Consider the following 13,520-nt stretch of genomic DNA (forward strand, 5'->3'; position numbering starts at 1 on the left):
GGATTGCCGGTAGGAGGAGATGGGATTGGGGTAGGGTGGCCTCACTCATCTGGGGGCTAGCGCGCCTGAGTCGGGGAGAGGCGGGCGGCGTGAGGAAGGAGCTCGGTCGGGGCGGCGGTCCTCCTCGATCTGCGGTGGCGTGAGGAGCTCCGTCCGGGCGGCGGCCCTCCTCAATCTGCGGCGGCGCTCCTCCCTGGCCCGTCGCGGCGCTTCGCAGCAGCAGATCTCCAGTCCGCCGGGGCGCTCCTCCCTGGTACTCACGGCTGCGCGGCGCTGCTACCCGATGGCGCTCGGCTGCTCGGAGCCGCCTCTTCGCGCGAGAGCAGGGAAGCTCGCGCCAAGCCGTCCTTTTCCCCGCCACGATTCTGTGCTGGATGGGTTGCTTTGGATGGATGTTGCCTTTTTTGCTTTGGATGGATGTTGCCCCTTGGATGTTGTTTCAACGGTGGATGAGAGGGGGCCAGTTACAACGTGACTGTTGTTTTTATTAACTGACAGTAAAATTGTTGCTTATATCAGTACTAAAACTGTTGTTGTTTGTTAACTGAAAAACTGCTATTTATTTTAGTACTAAAACTGACTAAAAACCTGATGCTTATCTCAGTCTGTTTGTGAACATTGAAAAACTGCTGCTGTTTGAACCTACTCTTTAGCTTATAACTATATTTCAGTAGTAAAAAGAGCTTCCACACTGCTATTTGTTTACTGGAAAACTGTTTGTTAACTGACTGAAAACAGGCTGAATAACTGAACTGTATTTAGGCTGTACTGGATGGATGCCTCGTTCACAAGTGTGAGAGCCCTTTTTGCTTTGGATGGATGTTGCCCCTTGGATGTTGTTTCAACGGTGGATGAGAGGGGGCAAGATACCGCGTGACTTGCTAGAGGCAAGTCACTGGATCTCAGTCCTCGCGGATAGCAGGCGGCGACGCACAAACCGCCAACCCCTGCCCAACTCCTCTTGAAAATGATTCCCCCGGCACGGCACGCCGCGGTCCCGTCTCATCCCCCAAGCATTAAGCGCTAAGCCATTAAGACACATTTAATCTGGGCAGATGGAGGGTGACGCCGCGGCCACCACGGGGGGAGCTGGAGCTGGGCATTCTGCAGGCCCTACTTCTGAGAGCACAGTATTAATCTGATGGCAACCAACCAATCATATGGAAATTCAGGCGACCACAGAAATCTACTCCCTCCATCCTTTAAAAAGTGTACTTCCAACTTTGTTGGAAGGTCAAACTATCTCAATGTTTGACCGAGTTTGTGCAAAAATATATCAATGTTTATGAAACCAAATAGGTATATGATGGAAATATATTTTATGATGAATCTAATGCTACTAATTTGATGGCATAAATATTGGTGCATTATTGTATAAATACGGTCAAACCTAAAAAGGTTTGACTTTCCAACAAAGTTGGAAGTACTTACTACTAGCACCCTTTCTGTCTGATGAGGCTTGCCATCTGGGCCGAGACATGAACCACGACCACCTAGTATCACCACATCACTCACTGACGGGCCGAAACACATGGTCATGGTTCTACCCAAACCGATCCAAGGTTTCAAACCACGGGATCCAGTCAAGAAACAAAAGAGCAAAAGCGAAACGACCAAATTGATGCTACAAGGCATACAGCTTCCTGCTTCACTTCTCCAAAATAAAATGTCCCTTGCTTGAGTTTCACATTTCCAGGATGCTTGTCAGTCTTACAAAATACACCGACCAGCCAGCGTCTTCCAGGGTCGAACTATACACACACAAAGATGTACACCACATCTTCGTCAAAAGTTTTCCAGCTAGACCGAACAGAAGCATGTTCCTTGATGATGCTCATCACTGCCTCTACAGCATCAGGGGAGATTAACAGGTGTTAGCCAAAAAAAAAATGTTGCCCGGCTATAAAAAAAATCTGAAATCGTTTGGATGAAAGCTTTACCAAAGAGCAATGGCCTCATTTCCTGGTGATCTCAACATCGTACACTAGCTCATCTTCATCCAGGTCCATCAGAAGCACGCAGAGATCCCCCGCCTCAAGCTTGTTTGCTGCAACGAAAGATTTCCAGCCACCGGTGAAGCCCACGAATAAGGAGGTCTCATGGTAGAACACCGGCCATAATCTCTTCATAGGATCCTTCAGCATTACAATGTTCCGATCTAGCCTCCCTTTGTGCCCAACAGCATTGGAGAGTGGATCGGGTAACTCCTACAATGAAGATACAACAAGTTGATACATAGTAAATGGTTGGTGAGGGGCAGCTAAATGGTGCCAAGACTGAAACCACAAGGACCTGATAAACCTCAACACACAACTACACTACACGAGGATGAAAGATGTACTCATAACAGCGTTTGGAGAAATGAGATCTGATGTGGTGCTTACAGCTTAATGGATTTTCCATCTTCATCAACAATCTCACAAGCTTTGTACGCACGCTTAAAACTTTAGCTTTGAACCACATCAAATGATACAGAGATCTTAGCATATGTTCTATAACAACCTTCGAAAGCACTAAGATAGCTAGGTATAGTATAGTGACCTTGGTGGATGCATGTCTTATAGCACAATATAGTGAAGCATAACAGACATGAAAGTAGTAGTAAAACAGTAGTAATGGTGAAACTGCAAAAGAAGACTATTTATGGTGTCTAAACAACTCACAAGCCTTGTCTGAGCGGTAGAAGGGACGACAAACTGTAAATTGGCCTTCAATACGGGACGATGATCATCTAACTCCGAAACTTCAACCTTGACAGGCAGCAAAGGCACCGGGGGTGCAGGATTGCTAGACTTCGTATCTTCCTGTCGGAAGAAATGATGTTCTGCATGGGAAAATCTCAGTGTTAAATAAGAAATGCCTTGCCTAGTTGGCAAACCTCTCTGATTCTACACTGAAAAAACAGATAGAATCAGTTCACCTGTCTGACATGCAACTGCACGGTTGGCACTTGTAGAAATATTGTTCCTTTCCTGTCTGCATCCAATGCTTTCCACGGTTCCCACTTGCTCTATTTTCGTTTCAGGTTTACCAGTAGCGCCTACAAACAAAAATGTATATATGCTATAAAATGTGACCTTATTACCCTATTAAAGAAAGTAATAAGTAGTTGCAGCAGCCCTAGAAAATTATGGTAAGGCATCCGTTCACCTTTTCCATTGACAGAATGTTCAATCTTCATCCTAGTAAGCCCAGACTCTGATATTTGGCTAGGCACACAGGAGTGAGTACCATCATACCCGCGTTCAACAGGGTTTACTCCCATTGCACCAACCGATTTCTCCTCAGTTTTCCGTCTTTTTTCAGGTCTAATCAGTCCACTGCCATCAAGAGCCTCTCGACCACTCACAGTAGCCTCCTTCCATTTCTCCAAGCACTGGAAACCTCCTGGATATTCATATTTGCTGCAAGCATCTCCATTGGTGTCCATCTTGTTATTGCTAGGAAATTTGTCCACAACAGCAGTGCATTCTAATCGAACTGTATTTCCTTCTTGTTTCCTCCTTAAATCTTCGTCTGAACCGTGTATTTCTGCACATTTTGCTGAAGTAGATTCCTTCATCATGACTGCATCTTCTATGTGACCAGCAAATGTTGTTAGCTCAACTGCATCACCATTTTCTTGTGACAAAGGAGCTGCATCAGTAGTAACTGGGACTAATTCAAGCCTAGTTGCTTTTTCATCGTTGCACGTTATTGAAGCATTGCACTTCGTTTTGCACTCTCTAATGGTCAAATTTGCTTCCTTGTTATCAAGAGCCACTGTGTCCTTATTTTCTCGTGCTAAAGGAGCTTCATCAGCAATTACAACTGTTTCAGGGCTCCTTGTAGTAACTTTTATATATGATGGAAAACTAGCATTTGCTGTGTGCTTCCCATTCGCCAAATGTCCATCCTTGTTATCTGGAGCCATTGAGGATCCACGTACGATCCCGCCAACTACTCCGTTAGGATCTTCTATTGAATTGGCAGACGTATGACGTGTCCCTGGAACTGCATTCACAGATTTAGCAACTAAATTACCAGGAGAAACCTCAGCATTATCTGTATATCCATCAGACTTTGTTTTAGGCCTGTTGCTCCTAGTATATTCACCAGAAACATAGTGATGACCATTTATATCTCTAGAGTTCTGACATGGGACCAAATCATCAGGTGCATAACTCTCTTTCTGTTTCTTCTCTTCACCTCGCGTTTCAACAATGAAAGATACTCTCTCCCAAGAATCCGCACTGAAGACCCGCACAGAAAACTTTGAGCAGCCAGTGTACTCAAACACGATGATTTCAGCCCACTTAATGGAATGGTCTGAAACAAAATTGCTCCACCCCTGATAAAAAGCTAGGGAACCATCTACCACTGATAGCCTGACCCTTGAAGACTTCCCCTCTGAGTCTTCAAGACATACAAGCTGATTAGTGAAGCCCACCATTTTGGGTGCCTCTGCCACCTTTGGTGGTATCAACTGCACATCAGTACGCACACCGATTAAACACCATCATCATGGTACACACAAAGAAGTGAAGGGATATAAAAGAGGGTAAAAAAGGTCATACTGATATGAGCCAGAGAAAATGCACCTCAAATCAAAGTCATGATAGCATAATGAAAACAAATGAAGAGCAAAACTGATGACATTATGCATACCAGGAATTCCTCGAAATGTTTCCCTGCAACCTTGAAGAATGCAAATTTTACTTTTTTCTTCTCTCCGTGACCGCTTTGCACCTTGTGCCCTGCGTTATAGCCTGGTGTTGTCTTCTTTCTGTCATAACTCCCCGCCTTCTCATCCTTGTCACTGGTCGGCGGCTTCTTCACCTTATCATACATCATTGGCGTCTTCTTCCACTTGTTTCCGTTGTTGCTGCTGTCGTGCAGCATAGGCATTTTGCCCTCCTTGGATAGAACGAGCGCTGTCTTCTTCTTCTCCCCCTCCCTGCTGCCACCGTTATGCACGGGCCACGGTTTCTTATCCTTGTTCATTTCCTTCTTTTGCATCCCCTTGTACTTGCCATACTCAGACCTCCACAACCTACTGCTTTTGTTAAAATTGTGGTGATCACCACGATGCATCTTCCTCTCACCGCTGTGGCTGCTCGGCATTTTCCCGCTCTTCTCCTTGAAATGGAAAGGATCCTTGTTCCTGTTGGGCGAGAACAGCATGTCCCTCCTCTTATCCTTGTCACGATCGGCACTATATGTGTTCTTGTCACCACCATGGCTGCTCATAGATTTCTTCTTCTTCTTATGGTCACCATCGTCATTGTGCATCCTCTTCTTCTCCTTGTGCTTGGCCGCCTTCTTCGACATTTCCATTATCGTCTCATTGTCATCGGCGTCGTCGCTCAGTTCGATGGGCTCTTCCATTCTCCTCCCCTTCTCCAGGCTTCCAGTGGATGCTTTCCGGCTCTGCACCTTCTTGTCCCACATCTCCACCTCCTGCTGCTGCTCCTCCTCCTCCTCATCGCTGAGCATTTTGCACGTCTCATCCTCCTCCTCCTCCTCGCATTCCATCTCCGTGTCACGGCTCCTGGGTCGGTCCTGGCGCGCCAGCTCACCACTACTCATCCTCTCCCTTCTCCTGCCCAAACAATTGACAGCACAAAAAGCCACTTAATCATCTCTTGAACCTCAAAGAAACAAAAAAAGTGTACCTTTTTTTACGATACTAACTGAAGTAAAAAAAAAAGAAAACTAACAAAACAAAAGGACAAAAGTACTTTGCAATTGCACATTGTGCCCGTTTGAAAATACTACTGTATTTGACATTTGACTTACAGAGACTATAATCCCTCTCAAAACACAAAATTGAAATGACCGATGTGCCCTTCCCCCACCCGACGATTGGATGCACGGAGCAGAACGAGCTCTCCCCTCTGTTCTCTGTCTCTCTCTATCTGACGGCGGCGAAGGCGAACCCCACGCCCTCGCCGCGAAAAAAAGGGCTGCCCGGGGCTGCTCTTCCAGGTCGGGAGAAATAGGCGGAGGCCTCGCCTGTCTCGGGACTGGGACATTTGCCGGACGGAGCGGCGCGCGGCGCCGCGCCACCCTGGGTGCGAGACAGAGACGGAGCAAATGAGAATGTGAAGGGTGCGGTTTCTAATTACTTTGTCCCTTTCAACACATCCAACAAGAAACCCAACACTAGACCGAAAATCCACAAGAAATCACTCCCAGGAGAACTAGTACTACTCCTTATTTTGGCTCCAGGAACTCGAGGATCAAAGAAACCCCGACGATTGAATGAAACACCCAAACGAACAAATAAAAAACCCTCACCTCTGAGCCAGCTGAGTCCCCCACCAAATCAAGAAAGCATCAGGGGGTAGCTACCAAGTACTGTATCGCGCTCTCCTCGCTCCGCCAGTAAAATGTGCACCTTTCTGCCAAAGCCAGGATGATTGGGGTGAAAAAGTGAAGAGTATTTTTTTTTTGGCTGTGTATTAAGAGCGCGACGCCTCGTATTTGCTGCTGCGGCTGCGGACTCCACTGCTCCAGCAGTTTCCCCCGAAGCGCAAAATACGAGTCCCCACTCCCCACAACGGGAGGGATGGGTTTCCACCGGTGGGTGGACGCGGGGCCCGCCTGTTAGTGAGGGAAGGGTTTAAGGCGAAGCTGGAATTGGCAGTGGAGGCAAGACCATCCGTGACTGCTGGTCTTCTGCCGTTCTGCGCCTCGAGGAGAGGTTTCACGGTTCTTGGGACTCTGCGCACACTTGCCTCATCCGCCGAAGCCAACTCCAGCGCTCCGGTCCGGCCGTGTTCGTTTGAGGCAAAACAGATAAACCCTACGGTCCAGTGCACGACGGTTGGGGCTCATTTTGGCTGTTTTGTATCCGGCCCGACTCATTTCCAGCGCAAACATACGTTCGGTTTAGGTCCACGCGGACAGCGAACGGACGCGTCTCTCGTTCGCATCGGGGCCGCATGGCAGGCGGCCACCTACCTCCCACTGCTCAAATTAATTGGACACGCGCAGTTGGCCCCACCTGTCATCCGCCCAGGCGAGCGGTCGTCACCCTTCTTAATGGGAAACCGTCGACCGGTCAGTCCACGCTCCCACTCCGGTCTTGCTGCCTCCTCGAAACCCGACACCCAAACCCTAGTTCTCCCCTCCCCTTCCTCGAGCTCGCCGGCCGCCAGCATCCATGGTGTGGTGGAGCACCGGCCGCAAGGGGGCGCACGACCACGAGGCTGGTTCGTCCTCCGGCCGTCGCCGCGCCGCTAGCTCACCACCCCCACGGAGCCCCCCCCTCCCCCGCACCGCCCACGTTCGTCGTCGCCCCTCCGGCCGCCGGCGCACGCGACTGGCACTACATCCACGTGGATGTTTGCCGGTGTTATTGGGAAACCAGGACGCCACTCCCTCGAGCAATGTTCACCTGCCCAATAATTGGCATCTGTCCGCGGATCGGATGCCTATCCCGCCGATCCCGATGAGCAGTCGTGCCCTCCGCGAGGAGATCGACCGCCGCCGCCGCCTCCTGCCTGGCAACCTGTACTACGACCCCAGGTACGCCGTCGACTCCTCACTGTTGGACACTTGGTTTCGGGACAAGCACGACACCAGGCGCGCGTCCTGCTTTGTTGGTAGCTCATCAGGCCCGCAGCGGCCACGTACAGGCGTCGAGCGCGTGCTCCGAGCCCTCTCTGTTAGGGAACGTAGCATGCAATTTCAAAAAAAATCCTACTATCATGCAAGATCTATCTAGGAGATGCATAGCAACAAGAGGGGGAGAGTGTGTTCACGTACCCTCGTAGACCGAAAATGGAAGCGTTAGTATAACGCGTTGATGTAGTCGAACGTCTTCGCGATCCAACCAATCTAGTAACGAACGTACGACAGCTCCGAGTTCAGCACACATTCAACTCGATGACGTCCCTTGAACTATTGATCTAGCAGAGGGTTGAGGGAGAGTTTCGTCAGCACAACGGCCTGGTGACGATGATGGTGATGTGATTCGCACAGGGCTTCGCCTAAGCACTACAACGCTATGACCGAAGGAGTAAACTATGGAGGGGGGCACCGCACACGGCTAAGAGAATAACTATTGTGCTTTGGGGTGCCCCCTGCCCCCGTATATAAAGGAGGGGAGGATAAGGCCGGCCACCAAGGGGCGCACCAAGGGGGGGAGTCCTACTAGGACTCCACTCCTAGTAGGATTCGGCCCCCCTTTTTTCCTTTCTCATGGAGGGGAAAAGAGGGAAGGGGAGGGAGAGGGAGAGGGAAAGAGGAAACGGGGTCACGCCCCCCTCCCCCTTGTCCAATTCGGACTCCCTTGGGGGGGGCGCATCCTGCGGGCTCCCCTGTCTTTCTCCCCTATGGCCCATGAAGGCCCATTACTTCCCCGAGGGGGTTCCGGTAACCCCTCGGTACCCCGATAAATATCCGAAACGTCCCGAAACCATTCCGGTGTCCGTATACCTTCGTACAATATATCAATCTTTACCTCTCAACTATCTCGAGACTCCTCGTCATGTCCTTGATCTCATAAGGGACTCCGAACAATCTTCGGTCACCAAAACACATAACTCATAATACAAATCATCATCGAACTTAAGCGTGCGGACCCTACGGGTTCGAGAACTATGTAGACATGATCGAGACACATCTCCGATCAATAACCAACAACGGAACCTGGATGCTCATATTGGTGCCTACATATTCTATGAAGATCTTTATCGGTCAAACCGCAATAACGACATATGTTATTCCCTTTGTCATCGGTATGTTACTTGCCCGAGATTCGATCGTCGGTATCCTCATACCTAGTTCAATCTCATTACCGGCAAGTATCTTTACTCGTTCCGTAATGCATCATCCCGTAACTAACTCATTAGTCACATTGCTTGCAAGGCTTATAGTGATGTGCATTACCGAGAGGGCCCAGAGATACCTCTTCGATACTCGGAGTGACAAATCCTAAGCTTGATCTATGCCAACCCAACAAACACCTTTGAAGACACCTGTAGAGCATCTTTATATTCACCCAGTTACGTTGTGACGTTTGATAGCAAACAAGGTGTTCCTCCGGTATTCGGGAGTTGCATAATCTCATAGTCAGAGGAATATGTATAAGTCATGAAGAAAGCAATAGCAATAAAACTTAACAATCATTATGCTAAGCTAACGGATGGGTCTTGTCTATCACATCATTCTCCTAATGATATGACCCCGTTCATCAAATGACAACACATGTCTATGGTCAGGAAACTTAACCATCTTTGATTAATGAGCTAGTCAACTAGAGGCACACTAGGGACACTTTGTTTTGTCTATGTATTCACACATGTATCAAGTTTCCGGTTAATACAATTCTAGCATGAATAATAAACATTTATCATGATATAAGGAAATATAAATAACAACTTTATTATTGCCTCTACGGCATATTTCCTTCAGTCTCCCACTTGCACTAGAGTCAATAATCTAGATTACATTGTAATGATTCTAACACCCATGGAGTCTTGGTGCTGATCATGTTTTGCTCGTGGAAGAGGCTTAGTCAACGGGTCTGCAACATTCAGATCGGTATGTATTTTGCAAATCTCTATGTCTCCCTCCTTGACTTGATCGCGGATGGAGTTGAAGTGTCTCTTGATGTGTTTGGTTATCTTGTGAAATCTGGATTCCTTCGCTATGGCAATTGCTCCAGTATTGTCACAAAAGATTTTCATTGGACCCGATGCACTAGGTATTACACCTAGATCGGATATGAACTCCTTCATCCAGGCTCCTTCATTTGTTGCTTCCGAAGCAGCTATGTACTCCGCTTCACACATAGATCCCGCCACGACGCTCTGCTTGGAACTGCCCCAACTAACAGCTCCACCATTCAATATAAATACGCATCCGGTTTGCGACTTAGAGTCATCCGGATCAGTGTCAAAGCTAGCATCGATGTAACCATTTACAAGCTCTTTGTCACCTCCATAAATGAGAAACATATCCCTAGTCCTTTTCAGGTATTTCAGGATGTTCTTGACCGTTGTCCAGTGATCCACTCCTCGATTACTTTGGTACCTCCTTGCTAAACTTATAGCAAGGCACACATCAGGTCTAGTACACAGCATTGCATACATGATATAACCTATGGCTGAGGCATATGGAATGACTTTCATTCCCTTTCTATCTTCTGCAGTGGTCGGGCATTGAGTCCAACTCAACTTCACACCTTGTAACACAGGCAAGAACCCTTTCTTTGACTGATCCATTTTGAACTTCTTCAAAACTTTATCAAGGTATGTGCTTTGTGAAAGTCCAATTAAGCGTCTTGATCTATCTTTATACATATTGATGCCCAATATATAAGCAGCTCCACCGAGGTCTTTCATTGAAAAATTCTTACTCAAGTATCCTATTATGCTATTCAGAAATTCTATATCATTTCTAATCAAATCCACATATAATATTAGAAATGCTACAGAGCTCCCACTCACTTTCTTGTAAATACAGGCTTCTCCAAAAGTCTGTATAAAACCATATGTTTTGATCACACTATCAAAGCGTATATTCCAACTCTGAGAGGTTTGCACCGGTCCATAAATGAATCGCTGGAGCTTGCACACTTTGTTAGCACCTTTAGGATCGACAAAACCTTCTGATTGCAACATATACAACTCTTCTTTAAGAAATCCATTAAGGAATGCAATTTTGACATCCATTTGCCAAATTTTATAATCATAAAATGCGGCAATTGCTAACATGATTCGGACAAACTTAAGCATCGCTACGAGTGAGAAGGTCTCATCGTAGTCAACTCCTTGAACTTGTCGAAAACCTTTCGCAACAAGTCGAGCTTTGTAGATAGTAACATTACCGTCACGTCAGTCTTCTTCTTGAAGATCCATTTATTTTCTATGGCTTGTCGATCATCGGGCAAGTCAACCAAAGTCCATACTTTGTTCTCATACATGGATACCATCTCAGATTTCATGGCCTCAAGCCATTTCACAGAATCTGGGCTCATCATAGCTTCATCATAATTCGTAGGTTCGTCATGGTCTAGTAACATGACTTCCAGAACAGGATTACCGTACCACTCTGGTGCGGAACATACTCTTGTTGACCTACGAGGTTCGGTAGTAACTTGATCTGAAGTTTCATGATCATCATCATTAGCTTCCTCACTAATTGGTGTAGGCATCACTGAAACTGATTTTTGTGATGAACTGCTTTCCAATTCGAGGTACAACTACCTCACCAAGTTCTACTTTCCTCCCACTCACTTCTTTCGAGAGTTTTTTTTGGGTATCCTATGAAGACGCACTTCTCCGATTTGGGTATCCATTCTTAACAACACTTATCAGGTTGAAGCTTTTTCACATAAGCATCGCAGCCCCAAACTTCAAGAAATGACAGCTTAAGTTTCTTGCCAAACCACAGTTCATATGGTGTCGTCTCAACGGATTTAGATGGTGCCCTATTTAACATGAATGCATCCATCTCTAAAGCATAACCCCAAAACGATAGTGGTAAATCGGTAAGAGACATCATAGATCGCACCATATCTAATAAAGTACGATTATGACGTTCGGACACACCATTACGCTGTGGTGTTCCAGGTGGCGTGAGTTGCGAAACTATTCCACATTGTTTCAAATGAAGATGAAACTCGTAACTCAAATATTCGCCCCTGCGATCAGATCATAGAAACTTTATTTTCTTGTTACGATGATTTTCCACTTCATTCTGAAATTCTTCAAACTTTTCAAATGATTCAGACTTATGTTTCATCAAGTAGATATATACCCATATCTGCTCAAATCATCTGTGAAGGTCAGAAAATAATGATACCCACCGCGAGCCTCAACACTCATCGGACCATATACATCAGTATGTATTATTTCCAATAAGTCAGTGGCTCGCTCCATTGTTCCGGAGAATGGAGTCTTAGTCATCTTGCCCATGAGGCATGGTTTGCAAGCATCAAGTGATTCCAAAAGCCCGTCAACATGGAGTTTGTTCATGCTTTTTACACCAATATGACCTAAACGGCAGTGCCACAAATAAGTTGCACTATCATTATTAACTTTGCATCTTTTGGCTTCAATATTATGAATATGTGTATCACTACGATCAAAATTCAACAAAAATAGACCACTCATCAAGGGTGCATGACCATAAAAGATATTACTCATATAAATAGAAGAACCATTATTCTCTGATTTAAATGAATAACCGTCTCGCATCAAACAAGATCCATATATAATGTTCATGCTTAACGCTGCACCAAATAACAATTATTCAGGTCTAAAACTAATCCCTAAGGTAGATGTAGAGGTAGCGTGCTGACGGCGATCACATCGACCTTGGAACCATTTCCGACGCGCATCGTCACCTCGTCCTTAGCCAATCTTTGTTTAATCCGTAGCCCCTGTTTCGAGTTGCAAATATGAGCAACAGAACTAGTATCAAATACCCAGGCGCTACTACGAGCATTGGTAAGGTACACATCAATAACATGTATATCAAATATACCTTTCACTTTGCCATCCTTCTTATCCGCCAAATACTTGGGGCAGTTCCGCTTCCAGTAACCAGTCCCTTTGCAGTAGAAGTACTCAGTTTCAGGCTTAGGTCCAGACTTGGGCTTCTTCCTGGGAGTAGCAACTTGCTTGCTATTCTTCTTGAAGTTCCCCTTCTTTCCTTTGCCCTTTTTCTTGAAACTAGTGGTCTTGTTAACCATCAACACTCGATGCTCCTTCTTGATTTCTACCTCCGCAGCCTTAAGGATTGCGAAGAGCTCAGGAATTGTCTTTTCCATCCCTTGCATATTATAGTTCATCACGAAGCCTTTATAGATTGGTGGCAGTGATTGAAGAACTCTGTTAATGATACTAGCATCCGGGAGATTAACTCCCAGCTGAGTTAAGTGGTTATGGTACCCAGACATTCTGAGTATGTGTTCACTGACAGAACTGTTCTCCTCTATCTTGCAGCTATAGAACTTGTTGGAGACTTCATATCTCTCAACTCAGACATTTGCTTGAAATATTAACTTCAACTCCTTGAACATCTCATATGCTCCATGACGTTCAAAACGTCTTTGAAGTCCCGATTCTAAGCTGTAAAGCATGGCACACTGAACTATTGAGTAGTCATCGGATTTAGCTTGCCAGACGTTCATAACGTCCGGAGTTGCTCCTATAGTGGGCCTTGCACCTAGCGGTGCTTCCAGGACGTAATTCTTATGTGCACCAATGAGGATAATCCTCAAGTTACGGACCCAGCCGTGTAGTTGCTACCATCATCTTTCAACTTAGCTTTCTCGAGGAACGCATTAAAATTCAAGGGAACGGTAGCACGACCATTGATCTACAACAACATAGATATGAAAAAACTATCAGGACTAAGTTCATGATAAATTTAAGTTCAATTACTCATATTACTAAAGAACTTCCACTTAGATAGACATCCCCCGAGTCATCTAGATGATCACGTGATCCATATCAACTAAACCATGTCCGATCATCACATGAGATGGAGTAGTTTTTGTAGGACCTTGAGAAGAGGTGTCT

General features: G+C 46.2%; 1 protein-coding gene across 1 annotated transcript; it reads right to left on the reverse strand.

Moving 5' to 3' along the window:
* Positions 1-1,652: 1,652 nt before the first annotated feature.
* Positions 1,653-6,492, reverse strand: LOC119326187 (B3 domain-containing protein Os02g0598200-like). The gene is made up of 7 exons (XM_037599884.1): positions 6,280-6,492; positions 4,648-5,581; positions 3,151-4,465; positions 2,921-3,040; positions 2,664-2,824; positions 1,941-2,207; positions 1,653-1,846 (listed from the first exon to the last, which is right to left on the reverse strand). The coding sequence occupies exons 2-6, from the start codon at positions 5,566-5,568 to the stop codon at positions 1,956-1,958; spliced, it is 2,769 nt and encodes a 922-aa protein (XP_037455781.1). The 5' UTR covers positions 5,569-5,581; positions 6,280-6,492; the 3' UTR covers positions 1,653-1,846; positions 1,941-1,955.
* Between the last annotated feature and the right edge of the window lie 7,028 nt (positions 6,493-13,520).

This window comes from Triticum dicoccoides, chromosome 6B, assembly GCF_002162155.2.
Source record: "Triticum dicoccoides isolate Atlit2015 ecotype Zavitan chromosome 6B, WEW_v2.0, whole genome shotgun sequence".
Classification (NCBI taxonomy): domain Eukaryota; kingdom Viridiplantae; phylum Streptophyta; class Magnoliopsida; order Poales; family Poaceae; genus Triticum; species Triticum dicoccoides.

Excerpts from the sequence above, each read along its gene's own strand:
- LOC119326187 (XM_037599884.1), bottom strand. The coding sequence starts at position 5,568 with ATGAGTAGTGGTGAGCTGGCGCGCCAGGACCGACCCAGGAGCCGTGAC. Across the intron at positions 4,466-4,647 it reads AACATTTCGAGGAATTCCTG|TTGATACCACCAAAGGTGGC; the intron begins GTATGCATAATG and ends ACTGATGTGCAG. Across the intron at positions 2,208-2,663 it reads CTACCGCTCAGACAAGGCTT|GAGTTACCCGATCCACTCTC; the intron begins GTGAGTTGTTTA and ends TCTTCATTGTAG.